Here is a 24957-nt window from a genome sequence, read left to right on the forward strand (position 1 = left end):
AATGGTGATCCCTGTCTTTCAGGTGAGGAAAGTGGGCCCCCAGAGTGGTAAAGTCACTGTCCTACATTCACAGAGCCAGCCCCAGAGAGCACCCTAAGCCTCCCCCCGTCTAGAAATGGGAGGACTCCACCCGTCTTACTTCCCTTATCTGAAAACGGAGCCTTCTCTAGGGCCCCTCTTGCTGCCCCAGCACCGTGGGCTCACCCCAGACGTGGAGAGAGGGCCGCAGGCCTCCTCCCCGCTTCTTCACAGTAGGACATCCTTGTCCTCTTCCAGACTCTCAGCTCTGCCTCTGTTGGAAATGAGGCTCTGACACATTTAGATATAGATCCACCTTTTGATCTGTGTATTTCTCTTCTGCGTGTTCTAGGGCAATATGATTCTGAAATGTGTAACATTCCGTTGGAGTGGTTTGTTGTTGTTCAGTTGCTAAATTGTGTCCGACTCTTTGCAACCCCATGGACCACAGCACTCCGGGCCTCCCTGTCCTTCACTCTCTCCCGGAGCTTGTGCAAACTCATGTCCCCTGAGTTGGTGATGCCATTCAACCATCTCCTCCTCTGTTGCCCCCAGCTCCTCTTGCCTTCACTAGAAGCTGCTCAGTGAGGGCTTCATCTGATGACCTGTTGGCTTACTTGGGTGTCAATCGGGGCTTCCTTAGTGGCTTGATCTTCATCATTCAGCCAGATCCAGGGAATCTTCCCAACCCAGGGACTGAACCCAGGTCTCTGGCATTGCTCTGGAAGACAGCATGGCAACCCACTCCAGTATTCTTGCCTGGAGAATCCCCACGGAGAGAGGAGCCTGGTGGGCTACAGTCCGTGGGGTTGCAGAGAGTTGGACACAACTGAGCGACTAAGCGCACACAGGACATCAGTCAGCAAATGAGTGAGACTGCAGGTGTTGACTCCGCTGATGGCCATCTAATGTCTGCTGATTTAACCATTTAAACTGCTTTACTGGCTACTTCAGTCAAATTTAAACCTACTGAAGTGAAGAGCTTTGTGTCTTAAAACTTTGGTTGACTGTCTGGCTCATCTCTCTGGACCTCAGTTTCCGTTTTCTGTGAGTGGAGGATCTTCCCCTGGCCCCTTGTCTAAGGACTAGATAAACTCTAGGGGCTTTTCTGTAGAAATTACAGGAACACACAGTTTCGAATGTAGGTTTAGAAGAGTTCATGGACCATTTCCCCCCGTGTCCAGGCTTGGATTCCAGTCTAATAAGGAACACTAGGCTAGGTGATAGCATGCATCTCATTTTTTGTGATTATCTGATTAAATCTCTAATGACAAAAATCATCGAGGTGAGCATCAAACTTCATAAAAAGTGAAGTGAAAGTGTTAGCCTCTCTGTTGTATCCGACTCTTTGCAGCCCCATGGTCTGTCCATGGAATTCTCCAGGCAAGAATACTGTAGCGGGTTGCCGTTCCCTTCTCCAGGGATCGAACTCAGGTCTTCTGCATTGCAGGCAGATTCTTTACTATCTGAGCTAACAGGGAAGCCCTGTCAGACTTCATATCAGAATGTGTTTGTTTGATATTAACTCTTCTAAGAGGCCCCAAGGGTCTGGTTTAGGAACCCTCCCTCCCCTCCCCTCCCACTTCTACCTGCCTTTTTGTCGCCATGTCCCTCATCTGTTGTAGCCGGCTGCTCAGCCCCTTGTTCCCTGCACCTGTTGCCTCTGGTCCTGCCCTGTCCTCTGTTCTCCTGCTTCTATGTACGATGTTTTTGTCTCCTCAGAGGGACAGATTGTATTCCCAACACTGTTTCTTTTCTTTGGCCAGCAAGCTGACCGGTAACAATACACTGTGGAAGTCTTTAGTCATTTGTTTCTTTTTGTAAGTTTTCTTAATAATTTTTTCTTACTGTTTCACTTTTTCCCAGGAAGGAGAAATGGAGTGATTATTTCGGAGTACATAATTAATATGTATTTAAGTCTCTGCTCCAAAGTATGTGTGTATGTATATTTTTTAATTGTTGTTGTTCAGTCGCCAAGTCATGTCTGACTTCTTTGCAACCCCACGCACGGCAGCCCTCCAGGCTTTCCCTGTCCCTCACCTTCTCCCAGAGTTTGCCCAAGTTCATGTCCATGAACATATCAGTGATGCCATCCAACCATCTCATCCTCTGTCGCCCTCTTCTTCTGCCTTCAACCTTTCCCAGCATCAGGGTCTTTTCCAGTGAGTCAGCTGTTCGCATAAGTGGCCAAAGTATTGGAGCTTGAGCTTCAGCATCAGTCCTTCCAGTGAATATGCAGGGTTCATTTCCTTTAGGATTGACTGGTATACACACACATTTTATATATTTAAATATACTTTACAAGTACACACACACATACACACAACACACACATACACACACGTACATGTATGCATGTGTATACATATATGTATGTATACAACATACATATATGTACACATATACACATATGTATACCCACATGCATATAAACACATACAGATATATACACACAAATATATATACACATATATACACACAACACATATACACACATATAACCATATACACACACACACAATTTATATATATACACACACACACATATACACATATATACACACACCCATATATATATACACACTCATATATATATATATATATACACACACACATATATACCCACACACACATATATATGTGTTGCCTTTACAGTTAATTGTTATTTTCTAAATATCTTCCTGATTTGCCATGAGCCTCTAATAGAGTAAAAAAAAATTCTGTTGAGATAATTGATATTTATTCCTTGTACAGTCATGCTTTATATAGCTGCTAGCTACAGCGTAATGCAGTCTCAAATTTTATATAATTCATTGCCAAAAACACTTCTTAAAGGTTCAGTTATACTGTTTCCAAGGATACCTTGGTCTTAAAAAATGTCTGGCAAGTTTTTCAGAATAACATTGTCTTAGCTGGGAGAAAGGAACACTTTAACTATTAGTAAATGATCCATTGAGGTTCAGCATATGAACAGTTGAATGCTCCTGCCTTAATCTGGGCCACATGGAAATATTTGCATATTTTTACATCCACCAAATTTATGCTTCAGGGCTAAAGATAATCAGTGACATAAAATTGACACAAGCATTCAGTTCAACCAATACATTTTGAATGCAGAACCTCAGAGCCTGGGAACTCAGCTCCTGTCCTCATGAATTTACAGGCTCACTGGAGAGTGTGGTGCATACACCCTTAGTAAAAGGTGGACTGTGACAAGCTCCAAGATGGCAGTAAATGAAGGAGATGCCCAGGGGTGTCAGAAGAGGAGCTAATGCAGCCTGGCTGGGAGGATCCAGGGGCTTTCCTAGAAAGGTGGCATTTAAACTGGGTCTGGAGAGTTGCATCGGTGTCCTGTGGGTGAGAGGGTCCTTTATTCAATTTCCTGCTTTTCCGAATTTGATGGAACTTCATTGTGTGGTGGGTGGGGGATGACAGGGTCTTTGGAGTCTAGAGTTAGACTTTCTTATAGTAAATAATTACCCTTGAAAAAATTTCTTAAATTTCCTATACAGTTTTCATGGGTTTTTTGTACCCAACCTGTATAATAATTTGTATATATATTAAAATCCGAGAGCTGAAATCCATATGTGGAAGCATCTATTTCATCTTTTCTCTGAAATGTTCCTACTTTGCCATGGGTCTTCCTCCATTCCCATTCTATTTTAACTCTATACCCTTAATGCATGCTTTTTTGGGAGGAGGGGGAATTGTCAGTATATAGATGATATTTACCTGTTTCCATTCTTTAACTTTATTTTTTTAATTGGAGGAAAATTGCTTTGTAATGTGTTGGCTTCTGTACAGCAGCACGAATCAGCCGTGATTATACGTGTATCACCTCCTCCCTTATTGCAGGTTAATAGATGCATGTATTATCATAAGAGTTAAACTGGTTAATGTGTGGAAGAACTTGAGGTTGCTCGCGTCTGAAGGCTGGTGAATATTTGTGGGTTTGAATCCAGAGGCCCAGCATGCACCTCTCCTCTGAAATACTGTAAAAAGGAAAACTTGGCCACATGCTTCCTGTCCTTCTATGACGGTGTTTCCTCTGTGGCTGCTCTGGCCAGATGGCATTCTCTTGTCCTCAGACACCGACCTCATGAAGCCCTTAGAGAAACCACATCCTACTTGCTGGTTTAGGTTCAGACGCTCAGTGCTGTAGCGTGTGACCCCTTGACAGGCAGACTTACTGATGCTAGTGTGTGTTAAACGAGCAGAATCAAACAAGAGCCTCTTTCGTTGCCTGAGAAGTTAGGTAGCAGGAAAGGCAACAGTAGTATCTCCACTCCTCTAAGTCATGAGAATTTCCTTCCTTCATAAATTAGACCCCCCTCAAAGGTGACAGACCAGACCAGTGTCTTGCTTTGAGAATTGCTTTCCTTTATCTGGATTTACGTATAATGCTCTGAGTTGCTGTGAGAAAGCTGTGTGAATTTCACTGCTACATTTCCTGTGAACATGTGGGCACCTTATCTAGATATTGATCAGTTCTCTTCTATGTAAATTTCTCTGTGAGAAACTAGAAAAAATGTACTTGCCTTATAGTCTGGTATGTTTTTCCTTTTCAGGATATGAATTATGGAACTGATTATGTTTGCCTTTGTATCTTGACTACCTAGATGCTTAGAACCAATGCATAACTCACAGCTAAAGTTGTGAAAAGTAGAAAAACTTCAAGGAGATGCCTGGATTGTGGCAGAACACAAGGGGATCAAGACACCTATTGGAAGACAGTTGTCATAATCAAGCACCAAAGAGGGAAGGGCAGTGAATTTTAAATTGCTGAAGCACTTTGTCATTTTTGATCACACAGCTGAAGTCCTGAATTTAAGACTAAGGTTAATTTCTTCAGATTGGAATAGCAACAGCAACAATAATAGTTACCATTAAGTGAGTACCTGCTATGTAACAGGCTCTGTGCTATGCTGGTTTTACACTTTTACCTCTTCAATGAAATTATTTCAATTGGATTAAACCCAAATGTTGCCTTTATCTTTAATTGCTGGTCAGTAGCTTTTACCTATTTGTGCCCTCTAGCAGTTGGCATGGTTGACAGAATCAGTTGACAACTGATTCTGCATAGCATCATGATGACGAGTGTGTCTGTTGCATCCATAATGCACTATGTGACCTTCTGTACATAAAGCAACCTCTCTGGCCAGCAGTTTTTTCATCTGTAAAATGGGAATAACCATGTTTCCTGCTTCACAGGGTTGTTAAAGGACTTCCCAGTTGGCTCAGTGGTAAAGAATCTGCCTGCTAAGCAGGAGATTCTGCTTCAGTTCCTGGGGTCTGGAAGATGCCCTGGAGAGGGAAATGGCAGCCCACTCCAGTATTCTTGCCTGGAGAATTCCATGGAGAGAGGAGCCTGGTGGGCTGTAGTCCATGGGGTCACAAAGAGTTGGACACAACTTAGCAACTAAAGAACAACAGCAAGGCTTGTTATAATGATTAAATAAATCACCAGTGCAGGTTTTGGGACACAGTGAGCACTTAACAGTGTTCATAAAATAAATAACCTTTTAAGTTCCTTTTCATTGCTTACAGAATGTCAGGGTATTTTGACCTAATAAGCAGGATAACATTTCTCTCCTTAAAGTCTAGAACTTCTGGTGACCTAATGATGGTGGGGATTTGAGGAAGAATCGGACTTTTTGAACTCTTTGAGACATTTCAAAAAGGTTTTCAGTTGTTGGTTATGACGTGCTTTGAGCTTCCCTGCTGGCTCAGATGGTAAAGAATCCGCCTGCAATGCAGGAGACCCATGTTCGATCCCTGGGTGGGGAAGATCCCCTGGAGGAGGGAATGGCAACCCACTGCCGGTACTCTTGCCTGGAGAATTCCATGGACAGAGGAGTATGGCGGGCTACAGTCCCTGGGGTCGGAAAGAGTCAGACACAACTGAGCAACTTTGACGTCACACTTGACCATGTGCTTTACTATGGTTCAGCTTGTCTGTTTAGTGCTTATGGCTTATCTCCTCTAATTTAGAGAACAACTGTAAGTTTCGACTTAACCATTATTTCAAATCTATATTTATGTAACTGAGGCTTTTTGGTTTTTTTTTCCTATCCTCTTGTAACCTTACAAAGAGACATTTTGAAAATTCACAGATTGTATTTATTTTGGAACACAGATATGGTGAGTTTATATTACCCTGAAAGGTTACCCAAGATTGAGAAATTGGGTAGTTTAAAAAAATTATTGTAGAGACTACTTTTTTTTTTTAATGGTTTCATAGAACCTTTGTGACTCATTACCCAGTGCTGTCCACGCTGAGATAGATTCCTGAAGTTTGAGTGGCAGAGACTGGGGTGACCTCCGCAGGCCCTGGTGAGAGGATGAATGTGCGGACATAGGGTGCCAACTGGGCTCCCCTGCTGCCCCCTGGGGACCCTGCCAGCCTCAGTCACTTGTGCCTGTATCTTAGACAGTGGCTTCTATATTTTCCTGGATATAGGTACCTGTATACCTCGTGGCACCGATTGTGTTAGTGATGCCTTGTTCCATTGTTTACATGTTACTACTACTACTGCTATTATCTACTGTTAGTAAATTCTCCCCAGTCTCAATGAAATAAGTAGAATAACTAATTGGGAGAAGTTCTACGGCATTCCAGGAAGTACAGGTAAATACTTAATCCCATCTTAGGCTCATTTTCACATGTAGTTCATTAATAAATCCCTTAACGCTTTTGGTTTTCCCTGAGATGATTTTAAAATGACCTAACAGTTACTCCACCATTAATGTGAGGAAATGATGAAAATAGCAGGCTTTTGGGGAAACACATCAAGTGCTGTCACCGCTGAACCATGGCATGGCGACCCAGCTACTTTCCTGTGCTTCTGTGTAAATCCCTGTTAACTGCATGACTCTGGCCTTCACGCTGTCTATTCATCTTGCCTTCTCAGCTTGCTCTGACCCTCCTGGAAGGTGGGGACCCTCTCCTCTGCCTTACCTTTTCACTGAGATCCTCTCAGTACCTAGTACCAGACTCGCTACCAGGTGGTACCCACACAACCATGAATGGATTTAAGGTGATATTCTGTTTAATAAAAGCATTTACTGTGATACGTGGAATCTCATGGAAATGTGTGTCGACCTCGCCTTTTGTCTACTGTAAAACAGTAGATAAATTAAGTTTGCCGTGCCAGGGGCTGTCATGCAACAAGAAACTCTGCCCTTCTGTCTGCCGTGTGGGGTGCCGGCATGGGTGCCCTTCTGGTTGCCCCTCGCTGCTTTGATCATCAGCCAAGCATTTGGTGTTTAGCTATAACATGAAGGAGAGCCTCCTGAAACTAAGAATCTGAGAACAGCCAGATGACCTGGCTTCTCTTCAGCTCCCGATACGGAGTAATTATGAAGGAATCTGACTGTGACTGGTTTGCTTTTCCACACTGCACTGTTTTGATTGGGGTCGATGTGGCCCACGCCGCGTGGAGCAGACACAATGAGGCCGGTCTTCATGGGAGAGGCAGTGCACTGTGCATTGTACAGTTCGGGGTTTGTTTTCCTCTGGACGGGCGGGTGGGAACCTCCCATTTTCCGAGCAGTAGTAACACCCCTGGAGGCTGGCCCTCCCACCCTGGCGGGCTCTGCAGACCCAGCCGGCGGGGCTGACCACTTGTGCCTGGGAAGGCAGCTTCCTTTCCGTCCTCCAGCCCCTGGCATGCGTGTGCCTCGCACAGCCAAGGACTTGCAGCTGTCTCAGTTGCAGACTCTGTGACTTGCGTTCTCAGCCGAGGATGCAGGCTGATAAATGCAGGACAAGTTGCCGAAGTGTCAGAAAGGAGCTGGTGATCGAGTCCCCGCTGCGGTGCAAGGATGCAGCCCAGGGCGAGGGGGACGCAGAGAGCCCGGGGCCAGTGCTGGTAAGAGGGGCCGGTCCCCGGGGCTTCTGCTGTCTTCCCCACACAGCGCTGTTATCGCCTGTGCGTGCTCCGTGCCTTCTGGCCCTTCGGTTGGATTCTAAGCTTGCCTGTCTCTGGCGAACTCTCTTCTCTGTCTCTTCCTTTAGATTTGACTTGGGTTCCACTTTGATTCTTCTTTGGGAGGAAAGATATGTTGACATCTTGTGGGTGAACATGGTTTCCAAGAGGCTCCTTTGTATATACAACAACTTCATATTGTTCAAAATTAAGTCTCACCTCGCTGCACTGTTGCCAATGTAAACCTGGGAGGCACACTGTAATTGCCTTTTATAGGACTGAAAGAGATGCCCTTTGCAGAATTAAAGCTTGTTCACATTATGTGTTTGTGAACATTAGGATGGTAACGTGGGGGTGTGGTTTAAGGAACCTAGCTGCTGAACTTACATGTGTTCTCACCCGTTTTAACAAGTTTGCCTTGAATTGAACAAAGTAAGAAATAACCTGTGCTTGGAAACCAGTTGCTAGTAAAGTTTCTATTCTTAACATTAGCTAAACTCAGAGCAGTCTGGATAAATTCAAGTGCCTCAGTAGACTTTGTAAGGGCAGAATGTGAAAAATGGTTTTGTTGTTAGCATCAATGAGTAGGTTGTGCTCCTCTCTCGGAATTTTTTCAGTACAATAAAGGCACATAACTTTTAAAGCAAACTGCAAAAAGCCACCAACATGCACGTCGGAGGGAACAATTAAGCCTTTCAAATGATCTGTTAAAGGGATTGTTACACTCATACTTAGCAATTTTATATAGTGATTTGTTTTTTAAAACATCAAAGTTCATTTTCTGTTGTAAAGTGTAGGGTAATTAACTTATTTTTCAATTAATGTTTTTAAGAATCTAAACCTCAACTTCTCTGTAATGAGTTTGACTTGAATTAATCGCCTTTGATCTGTGAGACAGCCATATATTGTACTGCCTTCAAAATTATGTTGCTAATCCGGAACTGAGAAAGTAAAGTGTAAGGGGCTTTTTGGATGTAGGTTTTCATCTTAGAGATTTAGGCCCCCCTCCCCCCAACATTGTTTAGAGATGTTTTTCGTTATTTTGGATTCCTTTCTGCTAGCACAATAGTTCATTTATCCATTGAGAAGCATGAGCTGCTTACATGCGGTAATAGATTAAACCGGTTAAAGCTCCCAGCTGATGTCGCTTGTGATTTCTTGGAGGAAGTTGTGTGGTTTGGGTTCCCTTGTGAATATCCTTAAAAATCTTTTGTCAGTGATTCTGCAGATGTGTAGAAAAATTTGTCCAGAAGATTAAATACACTGTAGAAAGATGCTCTGTGTAATCACCCTAGTGACTTTTAAAAAATTTGTTTCTCTTTCTTGTGCTCAAAAAAAAAAAAAGAAAAAGAAAATCAGCTGCTCATGTCCCAGTTATTTGTTTAGGTCGAATCTCACCCCAGGCAGGTCCGGGGGAGTTTGTTTTCCGCTGTAATGGATAAGGCTGGGCTGGCCGCAGCTGTACCTGCTGGGGGTGCTCATGGGGGACCCAGAAGCTCCTGGGAGTGGAGAGGTGTGAGGGGGACGGGGAGGCAGCAGTGATACGAGAAGGAACCTGTTCTTGTCTGGTAGTGTTTCTCTCTTGCATTGTGGTGAACAAGATAGAAAGAGCTAGCACAGATAAGAGAAGCAAGGATAATTAAGCAGAGTTTCTGCCCTAGGCAGATCTCCTTACCTGTGATTCTCAGTGCGCATTCAACACACCGCCAGGAGTGCAGCTTTTCTCCAAGACGAGTTTTTAAGAGTTACGCAGCGCAACCTTGAGATCTTCTCATTATTATTATGTCAGTAGCTCGCTTGCTTGTTGAGAATCCCCACGTCTATAGTGTTTAAGTGTAAGTAACTTATTTTATTCGAGACGTAGAATCTTGAAATCAACTTTCACCAGTTTTAGTTATGTACACAATCAGTCCTTGGGGAAAATATGACATAGTTTAAAAAGCCAAAAAATAATTAATGCTTATAATTAGAAATAGGGATAGTATAAAATAGGGAAATGTAAAGTGCCCTTACCTTTGATTTCCAAAAGTGCCCACAATTAATTACTTGGTAAATAACCTTCTCCAAACTTTCTCCCAAGCATGTGAAAATATAACTTATTGTATGTCTTTGGAAAATGTATGTTACTATAAACTTCTGCGTTAATTTTCTCCCAGAACATATCAAGAACATCTTTCTTTGTCACCATGTATAGATGTATGCCATTATTTTTAATGGCTGTACCATAATTTGATTCAGTTTGTTTCCAACTTTTGCCACTAGTACAGTGTACAATCTTTGAGAAATGACTCTGTGGCCTGTGAGTGACCAACGGTGAATGTACTGGTAAATGTGTCTGAAAGCACTTACACTAGTGAGAAGAAGCCGTTTTCCTATAAAACTTCTACCAGAAGTTAATGCCTCTTTCGCCTCTGCCAGGGCGACAGTTAAGTCTCCCTTAGCCATGGCTGCTTGTTCCATGCTGGGTAGAGTCAGTGTTTCTATTATAAGAGCAGTATGTGTTCAGAGGCTGTAAGGTTCAACTTACAGGCATCTACGCAGGTGGGTCTTGTTCCTTCATTGTGACAGTAGCTGGGGAGGAAGTACATGGTGAAATTTCCCCATTCCTCTCCAGGCTTACTGCCAACCCCATGGAAAAATGACTCTGTGGGCTTTGAGTGACTAACAGGGGAACAATCAGGATACTCTTAATGTCTACAAGTTAGTTATCCCGCTGGCATTTGAATACCTATTTTTGCTCCCCAAACTCTAATGCAATTCCTGGAAATAATTTATGCTAATTGTTACGGCTCAACAATTTAGAGGAAAAGGGTGTGGCTTCAGAGACTCAGGACTGACTGAGTCCTAAGTCCTGTGTGTTGCCCTTGCATTGCTCACTTTCAAGAGGCAGGTAAGGCCCGCAGCTCAGGTCTTACTTGGGGAATTCTGAAGGTTGAAAGATGTGAAGATGGAAAGAGCTGCATTTTCACATGTTAGGTATCCTTCTTAGGTATTTTTAAAGCAGTATCTTTTTAGCAACATCTGTTTTATTTTTGACATTTTTCTTTTTAAAGAAATACTTACAATTTATTTGTTCGTTTGTTTATTGACTGTGCGGCATGCGGAATCTTAGTTCCCAGACCAGGGGTTGAACCTGTGCCTTCTGCAGGGGAAGTGCAGAGTCCTAGCCACGGGAGGGCCAGGAAATCCCCAGCTTTTGATATTTTTCTGGGATCTTCAAGTGTTCAACACTGAATCTGAGTTGTTATTTTACTGTTTTAAAGAACAAGTGATTAGCCAAATGACTGTATGAGATGGCAGCATATGTACCCATGTAGAAAAAAATAGGAGACTGGGCTTCTCATTAAGTCAGTGTATTAACCTGGGGAAACTTCTCCCATAAGTTCTATTTACTCTAGAAATAGCAGAAGCGAATTAAGATACAAACCCTGAAGGATAAGCTTATGGGTAATGTTCATGTTGTCAGTATCCTATAAGACTAGCATATTGTGATTGAGTTAATTAATTTATACTGGTACAGCCCTCTGCCCTCCATGTTTTTCTGCATCGTTATAGATGTCTTTAGAAGTGATTAATTAATGATATTACATTGGTGTTATTCAATAGGTAGTGGTTTTTTTTTTTTAATATACTAAGTGTGGTGAAGGAAGGAAATTCCTGCAAGCTCTGTGTAATGACATATTCCCAGGTGACTAAAAAAAAAAAAAAAGAAGGACGTTTTCCTTATTCAGAGCCACCAGCCTTCACTGTGCTCCTCGGTTTCCCCTTCACTTGTGTCTTTGTTCATTCGGCCACTTTTTTAAGAACCGAGATCCACTTTTTTAAGAACCGAGATTTGCAAACGTACCGGGTAGTGCGCTGGGGATACAGAGGTGAGTGAGACACACTTCTCCCCAAGCAGCACAGCGTGGGTAATGAGGGGCTTCTTTCCTCAGAAATGTTGTTCACCCTGTATTTTTTTAGGCTCAGTGAGTGTCGGTCTCACCTATCCTTTTCCATTGAGGCAGACAACACTTAAAATCATCTTCATCATCGGCTCCAGCAAGGACGCGTTCTATGTTTTTAGCACCTAAAGCAGGCTTTACTGAGGGAATAGGGACCCTGACCATTCGAGTGAACAGTCTGTGTGAATGAGGCCCTGCTGTGGCACATGTACTTTGGGGGTCAGTTGCTGGGAGGAATCTTTGGCATGTGGATGCTTCTCTCACCCTAGAGAAGTGGCTTCCACAGCTCATATCACTGTGTCCTTATAGACCTGGGCCTCTCCCACCTTCCAGGAGGCTTGCTCATTTCTTTTCTCATGCGTGTCAGTAACATGGATGCAGAGTGACTAGTCACTGTTTTTTTTATAACAAGGTCCTGGCAGTTGCTCTGTTGTTGCTGTTTTTTTTTTTTTTTTTTTTCTGATGAGAAAACAAAAATAGAAAATATTTATATAGTGTCTTCCTTTGTGCCAGAAACTGTTTTAAATCTATTAAATATGTTATGTCAATTCATCCTCCCAGTTCCAAGAGGCAGTTACTATTATTATTAGTCTTTTTTAAAGATGAGGAGGCTGAGCCCAGAGAGGTAACTTACAAAAAATCGTACTTTTAGGACATGACAGAGCTGGCTTTAAGGTGCCAGTCAGGTTTTCCAGAACCCATACCTGAACACATATGTACAGTTCATTACCAAAAACCAGTGTATCGCTTATGCTTGAAGTTGGGATTATAAAGAAAAAAGAAGTTCAAAACTCCTCCCTGACCTTAAGAAATTTAAAGCTGGTTAGAGAAAGGCCAGTTTCTAAGTGGCAAAAGAACAGCAGTTGAATAGCACAGACAAACAAAGAGGAGGATGGTCATGGCTAAAGGAGTTGGAAATGTGAACAGGATGGAGTTAGGGGTCATGTCACTCTTCTTTTGGGTCATGTTTTATCATCCTCCCAGAAAATTACACAGGAGCATAGATAGACTGGTAGAATATCTGAGAATCTGGAGATATCTTATTTTCTTCCCTAGATTTCTTTTTTTTTTTTTTTCATTGCTTTACAGCACAATCCAGTATAACCCTGAAATGTTTACTTCCTAATCAGTGGAAGAGGCACCGTGGTCCTCATGGTGTCTATAGGAGGCTGCCATCTGCTCAGTGTCCCCTAGCTTTTGACAGGTGGTGGCCAAACACAAGACAGCAGCACTGTGTCACTGCCGGGGAGTGATGTGGCTGGTCCCAAGAAGACAGTTTGGAGACCAGCTTCAGATCTGGTCAGGGATCTGCCTTTTAATCTCTGCAGATGACCAGCCTTCCCTCCCTCATATACTAGCCCCACCCTGGCTTCAGCACTTTTCTTGTCTGTAAAAAGAAAGTGAAAGTGAAAGTTGCTCAGTCTGACTCTTCGCAACCCCATGGAATTCTCCAGGCCAGAATACTGGAGTGGGTAGCCTTTCCCTTCTCCAGGGGATCTTCCCAACCCAGGGATCGAACCCAGGTCACTCTCATTGCAGGTGGATTCTTTACCAGCTGAGCCACAAGGGAAGCCCAATGAGAAAAAAAATGAAAAAAATAAAAAGGAAAATGAGAAGCATGTAGTGAATAACCTCAAAGTTTCCATCTGGCACTAAAAGCCCGTGTTTCAGGGTCATTCACTTTGGCCCACAGTATGCTGTGATGGGATCACATCAGGACCTGGCGGTTTGTTTTAGGTTCTGAGCTCAGTTTATCCAGAATTGTCTGGGTTTTGAGTTGGAGGAGCTGTAAAACAGGAGATATTGGATTTCAACCCAATGTAATGAATAAAACAAGTGCAGTGGGTTGGCAAACCTGAAAATAAATAGAAGTGGTGAGTCTGTAAGTCAGTTATGTCTGACTCTTTGCAACTCCATGGACTGGCTCCTCTATGCATGGGATTCTAGGCAGACAAGAATACTGGAGTGGGTTGCCGTGCCCTCCTCCAGGGGACCTGCCCGACCCAGGGATTGAACCCAGTCCCACATGCAGGCAGATTCTTTACCATCTGAGGCACCAGGGAAGCAAACAGAAGTGGTAGCAGGGAATAATGCACAGGAAAGGCAAGAAGATCTGGCTTGAACCTACAGATGAGACGACTGAGTATAATTTTAGAAGCAAGAAGACTTGGAAATTATAGTTTATCCTCAACTTTACAGAAGTTGGAAATATCCCTGTAATGTGATACAGCTTGTCTTAAGTTTCTCTTCGAGTGTCGGTTGAGGCTTGAGAAGTTTTTAGTGCTCGCCTTCCAGACAAGCGGACGTGCCACTTCCCAGCAGGGCTCAGGGAGGGGCTGGTCCGGAGTTCTGTTTCGGGGTCTCCTTGCTGTGGAACGTCGTCACTACTAAGGCAGAAGTGGGCAGTGCCAAGGGCCTGCCCTCACGGTCAGAAGTCCTGGGCCCTGTGTCTTCTAAACACTTGATTTTTCTAAGCCAGGATTGTTTCTGCCGGATGGAGATAGTCACGATGGCTGTCCTCCAGCCCCTTGTCTCTGAAAGGTTGTCTGGGCTGCCCTGGTCAGCTTAACCACATTCAGCCTTTCCTTACTCTGAGCCATGCTCTATTATGCCGCCAGGCCAGTTGTTCCAAAGTGCAGATAGCGGCCGTTAATCTCCTGCTTACATCCCTTTGCTAACTTGTCTTTGCAGAGGAGGCGAAGCACGCCTGCTTGACCCCTCAGAGGCTGGCGCTGAAGGTGCTTGCAGACCTCCCTTGTCTGCTGACCCCAGCCCTCTGTTCTTTGCGCCAGGGTGCTTTCACACATGGGCACAGCGCTGCTTTTTGCCTGGCACGGCTTCCCTGCCCAACCACTTTCTCTCGTCTTTCAAGTCTCAGTTACATACCAGCTCCTTGAAAAAGCCTGTACTCTCTCCCCACGTCTTCCTGAAGACTGTGCTCCGTGGCCCACCATGAATCATTATTTTAGCGTGTTAGGTTATCATGCTGTGTTGTGCTGAGGTTTGTACAGTCTCCCTCTCTAGTTGTGGGGGTGGGGTATATGTCCCATAGGAACCTTTTTTTTTTTTTTTAATATTTCATCTCTGACATAATGTCAGACCTCCCCCCCCGCCACTTTCTTTCCTTCTGGCATGGCCCTTGTCACCTTTGCAGGATGCAAGGCACGAGTTGCCGAAAGGGCTTTTAGGAGAGACTGGACCTGAGGATCTTTCTCCCTCTTCTTTCTTCCCTCTTTCACCTTCATCGGTTTTGCCACCAATATTCAAACATGGTGAAATGCCAGAACAAGTAAAAGGGGTACACTAGAGGAGCCTGTTTGACTAAATGCGATGTGGGTATTGTGCCCCCAAACTCTCCTGTGCTTCTGTTATTTTTGATCTAAAATAAAATGTTGGCTTACATTTTGTAACTTAAGGACACAAATGCAAACATAGGTGACCAGGGTCCAAACCTGGCTCGCTTTCTTCCTCTCAGCCAGCACCCATCATTTCTGTATCAGCTCTACTGCTTCTCATTAGCCACCAAAACTATAACATCACCATCTCTGATTCTTGTAGGACATTTGGGAAAACTCATTGTGTGACTCTATTACCAGAATCCCAGTAAATTGATTATATGTGGAAAGGGTATTGGAGACCCACAAGATGCAGGGCCAAGAAGACAGTCAAGTGGGACCTGAACAATCCAGTTCACCTGCTTTAACTTCGTTACAAGTTAACCTGACTGTTTTGTCTCCAATGTGGGTAGTTTTCCTAAAATTTATCTCATCTCCCTAAGTGAAAATTTCAGGAAATTGTCTGTTCCTTGTTCTGCCCTGAAGTGTTAAAAATTATCTGTAAACAAAAAGTATATTTCATACAATCTCTCTAGGCGAGAATACTGGAGTGGGTTGCCATGCCCTCCTCCAGGGGATCTTCCTGACCCAGGGATAGAACCCAGGTATCCCACATTGCAGGCAGATTTTTAACCGTCTGAGCCACCAGGAAAGTCCCAATGGAACTATAGCACAAGGCACATACGTAATTCTAAATTTTCTTGTAGCCAAATTACAGTGAAATAAATATGTGTAGTTAATTTTAGTAATACAGTTTTTTAACTCAGTATTTCCAAAAGTAGTATCCTTTCAGCATTTAATCCTTATAAAATATCAAGGCATTATACATTCTTTTATTCATACTAAGTCTTTGAAACTGGCTGTCTATTTTACACCTGTAGCACATCTAAATTCATGATGGTCACATGTAGCTAGAAACTACTGTATCGAACAACGCAGGTCTGTAACCATACACATTCCAGAGCTTTAAGACCTCCAATCAGAAAAGTTGTAGGGTTTTTTTGTGGGGGTGAGTCATATTTGTGAATCTGGGTTGGGGAGGAAATGCATGATTTAAGTTTAAGGTTGGGTTCTCCTTGCCAAGATCATGTCCTTGAAGTATTTGGAAATAATGTGAATGATCTTTTACCTAATGGCATTAAAACCTCATGTTCAAATCTGGTTCTTCAGGAAGATTTAGTATTTTGGAGTATGATTTGTGATGTATCAATATTTGATACAGAAAATGATTATCTTTCAGGGAAGGACTTTGCCTTTTCTCTCTCCCGCTGTGAGATCGTGGTGCCTGGGTAGTTCAGTGTAGCTTATGTTTCTAGATCTCAGAGGTGAGCAGAAGGCCTCAGATTCCTGCCCTCCCTGGCAGTGTGGAGGCTGAGGCAATGTGGTGTGGCCCAGTGTTGTGCATTCCCGGGACAAAAAGAAGTGGAGGCTTTAGGGAAGGGCTTCCTGTTCTGGAACTCTGCAATGCCGTCACGTGTCTCACTAGCGGGTGATGGGAAAGGTCGTGGGCTTGGGGCCAGGAGACCCACAGGTCACCATCTGTGAGACCTTTGTTGATTCATGGAACCCCTCCGAGGTTTGGTTTCCCCATCTAGGAAAAGGTGGTGATGCAACCCTAAGAGTTTTGGGGCAGGTTTAGAGAGAAAATTTATGTGTGATCCAGCAAAGGCTTGTTTATACTCTAGGGACTAAAATTCTCTGTATCTGAATGAGCTTAACTGCGTATGATCCCCATGACCAGTGCTGTGAACCACGCACTGTATATTGAAACCCTTCAGTGACCCTGCGATGAAGATAAGAGAAAGTGGTATTTTTCAGTGCTTTGTACCACGCAGTTAATATTGAAACCCTTCAGTGACCCTGTGATGAAGATAAGAGAAATTGGTATTTTTCCCATTTACAGATGTGGATATGCAGATTGAGTAATTTGTCCCAAGGCCACGTAGTCAACAAGCAGTCGAGCCAGGAGTTTCAAAAAAACACTTTGTAATATGAATTTCTCGAACATACACGAAGGTAGACAGACTCGGAGAGTGGTTTTCTGACTTGGGTGGCATCACAGGCACCCAGATTGCATGGCCCCGCCCCCAGAATTTCTGATTCGGTGGCTCTGGGGTTAACATGCATTTCCAGCAAGTTCCAGGCAGCTCTGGTACTGCTGGCCTGGGGCCACACTTTGAGAAACACTGGGCTGATATGATGACACCCCCATCGACCCATCACCACCTGCAACAATAGCAATTATTTGGGGGATTGGGACTTTAATCCTGACACTCCATACCTGCCCTTGCTGGTGTCCGAACTGCCTTCCCGGTGATGACGTACTTAGAAACTCCTGTGAACCAGAACCGTGTTATGAATATTCCATTCCCCGCCCCACTCCCCCCAGTGTTTACAGATAAGTAGTTTAAGTTGTTTTGAAATCTGACTAAATCTGGCTTTTAGAGCCTTTCAGCTTTATTACTTGACCTCTTCATTTCAAGGCTTTGAAAATAGCTTTTATTGACCTAGGAAGAGTGAAGAATTTCAGTCCATAGTGCGAGAAAAGTGGGAGGGAAATTACAGCCGGGAGCAGAGTCTGGTGTAGATGGAAGCTAAATTTCTTTAGGCACCTGCCCTGGTATGTGTCTTTTTCTTTTGCCTTCATCGTCGCTTTTCACATGTGAAAAAATGGCAGGAGAATCAGCAGCTGGCATGGTGTTTGTGAGAGACGTGCACAGAGGCGTCCCTCGGGCTCTCCGCCTGTTCGCTGTCTCCTCCCTCCCTTCTCTGCCTCTCTGGCTCATGCCTTGCCTCAGGGCAGAAAGAAGACACTTGAGGTGCTGTTTGCACAGGCAGCACTCGGCTCCGCTCAGGATTCTCAGGGGCACAGGGCGTGGAGGAGGCCCCCCTAACCCCTCGTTCTCTGTGCCCCCCCCCCATTGAGCACAGCTGACTGCATGCAAGCAGTTATGTGGACTTTTGTTAATTAGTAGTATTAGCTTCATTATTACCTCCATTTCCATTCCATTTTCTAGATGCCATTGATTCGACAGTTTTTCATAGTCTCTAATTCTGTTCACTTTAGTAATAGGATAATAATTTTGGAAAACCACACTTATTTATAAAAGTGACAAATGCAAAATGCAGGCTCTTTTCCTTCCATCTGACTGACTGATTTTGCATGTCCAAGTATTGCTCACACTGACATGGTGATTCAACACAGTCTCTCAGTGACAAACTTTCTTGTTTGAGTGCTCATTTCAGCACTGTGTAAAAAAAGGAATTCAGCATCTTATCAGTGTTTGTAATATAAAAAAGCGATATTTACAAGTATGTCATTCTTGGTGTTAGTCTCTTCTGAGGATAGCACCACATTTCAGCGTGAGAGATATATTTAGATGTCCTCAAGTTTGGTGTTCATTACAGGTCCTTCTAAACATTCTCCAGTTCACCCCGCTCTTGTGGTTTCATGCTGAGGTTCGAGCTTTCTTCTCAGTCCACGCTAAGATAGGGTCCCCCTTTCCTCCAGTCTTCTGGAGCAGGTGCTTGTGCATGCCCTCAGTGAGCACACAAAAATTTAAAATGCAGAGGCTGAGAGGGGGAGCGGGGCCCAGGGAAGAATGTGGTCCAGGGGTCAGGAGACCCCAGATGCCAGCCCAGCTTTGCCAGCTGGGACAGTCACACAGCTCCCGCCCATGCTCCCCGGTGTCCCTGTCTGTAAGCCGAGAGGGTTGGACCAGACAAATCTCAGGTTCCGACGTTTGCACAGTTGCAACTCTGTTCTTACCGAACCTCCTGCTCATTTTAAACACGTCCAATTCTGAACAGCTGCTGAGGCCTTTGTTCCGGCTCACAATGTTAGCAGTCTGCAGAAGAATGAGTATTGCTGGAGGAGAAGGTGATCAGATGTTGGTTGTCAGGGTCTCCCAAGTCCTAATGTCCTGGGTTAAGGGAAGAAGACCGCGTGTTTTATAAGGAGATCGGAGGCCATTTTCCACGGCTGAAGGATGTATGCACCTCATTTTATGTCTCTCAGTCTTTTTGCTCCTTCACTGGTTTGCTGGCTTCCTTAGGGCTCTTCTCAACATGGCCTGCCTGCACTGTAGCCTCATCCTTCACCACAGGCTGTAGTCCAGGGGTGGCTTGGAGACATGTGAGCTAATCATTGGGATGACCTCAAACATGCTGTTCAGAGAGTCGTTTATTTTAGAGGAGGACCAAGAGCTGCCTGGGGCACTGGTAGAGTGGGACCCCTTGTGCAGAGCTCTACGCCTCAGCCTCCAGTGTTCCCACCCATTCAGAGAAGCCCAGGCCCTGCGGGTCACTGTCCATTGTTTCCTAAGTGCATCCGTCCAGGAGTCCAGTGCTGATTTTAGGTGGCTTGTTCATTCGTGCTTTGCAGCCGCATCCAGTACCCTTTCAGAAAGGACTTCTCATGAACATAGTGAGCTCTGCCCGGCGATCCTGAACGGCCGCCGTTTCTGGAACTCGGGGCTTCCCGCACAGCTCAGCTGCTAAAGAATCCACCTGCAATGCAGGAGACCACGATTTGATTACTGGGTTGGGACGATCCACTGGAGAAGGGATAGGCTACCCACTCTAGTATTCTTGGGCTTGCCTTGTGGCTTAGCTGGTAAAAATCTGCCTGCAATGCAGGAGACCTGGGTTCGATCCCTGGGTTGGGAAAACCCCCTGGAGAAGGGAAAGGCTACCCACTCCAGTATTCTGGCCTGGAGAATTCCATGGACTGTGTAGTTCATGGGGTTGCAAATAGTCAGACAGGACTGAGCGACTTTGACTTCACTTCACCTCACTTCCTGAACTCACCTGTTCAGAGGGTGACCAGGCCCTGGAAGAGACTCCAGCAACTTCCTATTCATAACTTTGTATTTTTTTAAACTCCATTTCCCCTTCAACAGATTTCAAGCTCCACAAAATCTGGTTCCACCCATGCCACAAGCATGATCCTCGGCTTCTCCATTTTTTCTGCAAGGGGTCTCCAGGCCACCCTGAAGCCTGGCTGACTCGTTCACCTCTTGGACTCAGCTCTAACCACTTCCTTTAGGAAGCACTGCACTGTTGGGCCCCTTCACTCACTGCATGCCTGTGTAATGCAGGTGCTGTTTCAGGGGCTGACAAAGCAGAAATCATTTAGACATAATACCAATAAATAAAACAGAGATCTTTCCCCCTCGTAATCTTAACAGGAGCAGGGAGGGGAGGAGAGTCAGTTTCATTCTAGTGGGTCAAGTGCCTCTCCTGGGTTCCCACTGCTGTCGGTCACTGTGTTCTGCCTTGTTCACACGTCCGCCTCCCCACTGGCTAATGAGCTTTCTGGGGCGGGGGCTGTGTTCTTTTCATCTCAGGGTCCCAAAGACCTGGCACAGCGCACATGGACAGGCTCCATGAAAACCCATGGAGAGAACGAATACATATCTGCTAACAGCCCTTGCAGTGGGGGAGAGGGGCAGCTGCTCATGTCCTGCACTCACCCTAATTATAGGAAGGTGAGGATTGTTCCTTCAAATCTGACAGCTTCCAAGAAGTTGCTGGTGGGAGTATGGAGTGAGTGAGAGTTGTGTGCAAGACAGTGGTGCAGAAAGGCTCGGGGCTGCAGGATTAATATCTGCCTTCAGAAGCCCCCTTCCTTCTTATTGCAAGCGCCCCCCTCCCCGCCCTCCACCCCAGCAGCAGAGCTGGGTCCTTTGGGGCAACGTGGAGAAGTGTACCATTTTGAAAAACGTACTCAGTTCCATGAAGGCTTTTCATCTCAGCCGATGGAGAAGGTTTTGTAGCTCACAGATAAATCAAGGAAGTCCTAAATTCTTTATAAGCAGAAGCAACGCATTTCTCATGTCTTAAAATAGAGTGCTCCAAGAGCTGCCGTTTCCTCAGTTTGCTATTTCAAGCAGTGGCGTTCAGGGTTTCAGCTTGTGTTAACATTTGATTACCAGACACACAAAGGCAAGAAATGACTAGAGAGTTCACGGGAAGCCATCATGTCAGATTGGAGAGCACTAGAATCAGAGCCTTTTTGTTCAGCTCATCCCCTGGTTTGCGAGGCTTCATGCACGCTTGGCCAACGTCGAGCTCACTCGTGGAATCCATTCTGCTGGGTTCTAGAGGAGTCTCACTTTCTTGGCTCTGAGAACATTACCTGACTTCTGATTGCCTTTGGGTCTGGAACTTCAATTTGCGTGGATGTCAAGCGGCCAAACCCAGAGCAGCCAATGCGGTCGGAAGGACTGAGTTCAGTGAGGCTCCAAGGGAGATGGACAGGAGGGCGTGTGGGTCCTGGCCTTTGATGCCCGTGAGAGCCGCGTGGTCACTGGAGGCCGGCCTGCTGCCTGCTGCTTTGACCAGTAGATGGGGATGGGGGCCCTGGGCATCAGCAGCTCATCCAGGCCCAGGGTGTCCCTTGAGATGGAGCCACTTCTTCCCACCATCTGGTCACATGAACAGCCTTAGGCTGTTCCGAGTCCCGTCCAAAGAAGCCAAGGCTTTGATTCATTGAGAGAAAACCATCTCTGGGCCCCGAGAAGTCTGGTTGCTCCACCCCTCCCCCCAAACTGTTCAGTCCTTTCCAACACCACTTGTAATGGAAATGTCTGTCTGGGTTTTCTTTGGGCTCAGACCCTGAATTCCAGTGTCCTTTCTGTTTATTATTATATAGTTTTCTCCATGTTCGGCCGGTTGCTTTTCCTTCTCTATGAAAGTCCGAGCCATTGTTGTCTGTTTAATGTGTTCCTGGAGCATAGAAGAAAGGTTTAGTAAATAGGTTGGTGACATTGAATATATGTGTAGCACTCACCCAAGAACAAGAAAACTCAGATTACTGTCATGCAAGCAACACATTTAATAATCATATTTACATTTATTATGTGCCTGCTGTTTGCCAGGCTGTGTTGAGCATTAATTCAACGAGGCCCAATAACTTCACGGGTTCGGTTTTTTTAACCACTGTGCTATAGATGGCCTTCAACTTGATCAGTATCTATGTGGTGTATATGGCCCTGTAAGGGCAGATCCAGGTTTTCTGAGCAGTGAAGCTTAGAATTTGGGGGCTTTAAGAAAAATAATTCAAGTTACAAATACAAAATAAGGCATGGAGGTGAATATTTACTTAGAATTTGAAAAGAAATCACAACCAATTATAACATGTAAGAAGCCAAATTATTGACATCGAAAATACAGGAAAACAATACATTTTAATCAGTGAACCTCTTGACACACCTGAGCAATACTTTCTTTGAGACAGTTTTTGGCTTCATACTCATATCACCTCTTTATACAGTCATGACTTTGTGTTATCAGTCTGGATCACAAGAATTAGATCATTCTGTCTTTCCTGTAGCAAGATTAGTTGAAATTTGTGTTTGATTCATCATAATTTAGAAGCGTTTAGCTTTGCAATGTTTGGTGACATCACATGAACTTTTAGGGTTGAATAAATCTCTGTTAGGGTCTTCATATAGGAGCTGTGTGCCTTGGGGGCATTCTGAGTTTGGGCAATGACTGACCTGTGATACCTCCAAGCAGTTCTGGCCCAAAATCTTGGGATGTGCCTGTGTTGTATGGCTTCTGTGCTCCTCCGTGTCGTATTGCCTTAGGGAGGACCGACGTAATGAGCTGTGTTCTTGTAAATCTTCCTAACCAAGATGCCAAGCACCAGTCGAGCTCAGCAGGGATGTGGGGCCTGGAGAGGGGCTGTGCACGGGCAGGGCATTAAGCTGTCACGTGTCTCTGGGTCCTGCGCTCCGTGCCGAGGGGGCGTAGAGACCAGGAGACCCGGCCCCATCCCAGGGCGCTAACAGTGAGGGAGACGAGCTGTCCATGGGTCATTTCAGTGCACGGCCGAAGCAACTGCAGCCTCAGGACTGCTCCTAACCCGGCCGCAGTGGTCAGAGAAGGGACAGGCTGCCTTCTAATGGGCTGAGGTGGTGCCCCCGTTATGTGGCCACGCACCGCCTGCCCCAGGGCTAGAGCAACCCTCCTCTCACTTTCTTGGCGGCTCTGCCTGTGTCAGATTTGTTTTTTTAAGAGCAACGATTCTGCTGCTAAAATAAAGCCTCTGTGGACCGCTGTGAAGGGCTGTAGGATTGCGACAGGAGGGTCGGTGTGGGGAGTGACAGCCACACTGCCTGTGTCCTTGGCCCCCGGCTTAGAGACACCACTGGAACCCACGTATCCACCTGCCCAAGGAGGGCTGTGCGGTCAAGTCAAGGAGTTCAAACCCTTGCCCTCCTGAAGAATTCTCATTCTTCCCTCAGCCCTCGTGAGGCAGCACTTCTTTGGTGAAGTGAGGCGATCTCACAGTCCATGGACGGCAGTTTGTGCCATCTCTACTTTTAGCTCTGCATCACCGTCTGCCTGCACCTCTCGCTAAACTAAGTTAGGTGTTTACGAGCCTGCCTCTCCCACCCTCCAGGGTTTCTTTTTCTCAGTTCCATATAGCTAGTCTCCAGGGAAGGGCAGCCCTCCCTCCGCCCCAAACTAGGTAAAAATTTTGGAAAGTACTGTGTATATACATTTCTGAGGGGAGGGGCCCTCGGTCCCAAGGGGGTCCATAACCTCAGGGAGATTAAGGATCTCAGCATGGTCTTTTTCCATGTTCACCCCTGAACTTACCAATTCTAGCACAGTTCCTGGGCCATCATGGTAGTCCAGGTGTCCTTCAGGATTCCTGTGAGAGCTGCTTCTAGGGTGGTTGGTCCCCGCTCCTGGAGCTTCTGATTCAAGCTTGGGGTGAGGCCTCAGAATTTACATCTGCATCAGCTTCCCAGGTGATGCTGATGGTGCTGTTCCCCAGACCCCGCTTTGAGAACCACTGTGGTAGACTGTTGTGGCCTCGAAGCACCACAGTCCTCTCCCTATCTGATTTCACAGTAACCGAGAAATGAATGTTCATACAAAAGGACTTAAAAAAAAAAAGTATTTATTTTTAGTTGGAGGATAATTGCTTTACAACGTCGTGTTGGTTTCTGCCACACATTAGCATGAGTCGGCCGTGGGTATGCACAGGTCCCCACTTTCCTGAGCCCCCCTGCCACCCCATCCTGCCCCTCTAGGTCATCACAGAGCAGCAGGCTGAGCTCCGAGTCGCACGGCAGCTTCCCACTCGCTGTCTGTCTTACACATGACAATGTGTGTATTTCAGTGCTACTCTCTCAGTTTGTGCCGTTCTCCTCTTGCCCGACTATAACCATAAGTCTGTACATTATGTATGAGTCTCTATTCCTGCTTGCAAATAGGTTCATTGGTACATTCCATATGGGGATTCCATTTTTCTAGATTCCACATATTTGCATTAGTAAACGCCATTTGTTTTTCTGACTTACTTCACTCTGTATAATAGGCTCTAGGCTCATCTGGTAGGTAAGAACTTTTAACCTCCAAACAAGGGAGGAGGCTGAAGGACTTGAGCTGCACTTTTTACACACTATGAAAGCACAGTCACGCACTGGACACGTTCCAAACATCCTAGGCTTGGGAGCTGGCGAGCCCCATCCTGCCTGGGGAGACACAAGTGTCCTGGAATATTGAAAATTCAAGCAGGTAAATGTGCAGAGTTCGAAAACCTGGAAGTTCTAATGGCCTAGGAGCATTGGCCATTCATCAATTTGGGTAATTCTGGACCCACGTATTTCTTTTGAAGATAAATCAAGAACTGGCATGTCAATTATACCTCAACTGAAAAAAATAAAGTAGCCCTTCATATAATCAGGCTTCGTAAGATGCCCGCACCCCTGC

At 45.2% G+C, this 24957-nt stretch overlaps 1 protein-coding gene across 25 annotated transcripts in view; it reads left to right on the forward strand.

Annotated features, from left to right (window-relative positions):
* Positions 1 to 24957, forward strand: part of DOCK9 (dedicator of cytokinesis 9) — a 271524-nt gene that overhangs the window by 94214 nt on the left and 152353 nt on the right. For 3 of the 25 annotated variants that reach the window (XM_070471473.1, XM_070471480.1, XM_070471481.1), the window contains exon 1: positions 7628 to 7889. The exons of 18 other annotated variants lie outside the window; for them this stretch is intronic. In XM_070471473.1, coding sequence (XP_070327574.1) covers positions 7764 to 7889 — 126 coding nt within the window. In that variant the 5' untranslated portion in view covers positions 7628 to 7763. Of the gene's footprint in view, positions 1 to 7626; positions 7890 to 24957 lie in introns of those variants that run through there. 4 more of the 25 variants (XM_070471477.1, XM_070471483.1, XM_070471466.1 and 1 more) reach the window with 3 other exon arrangements.

The sequence above is a fragment of the Odocoileus virginianus genome, chromosome 8 (assembly GCF_023699985.2).
Source record: "Odocoileus virginianus isolate 20LAN1187 ecotype Illinois chromosome 8, Ovbor_1.2, whole genome shotgun sequence".
Classification (NCBI taxonomy): domain Eukaryota; kingdom Metazoa; phylum Chordata; class Mammalia; order Artiodactyla; family Cervidae; genus Odocoileus; species Odocoileus virginianus.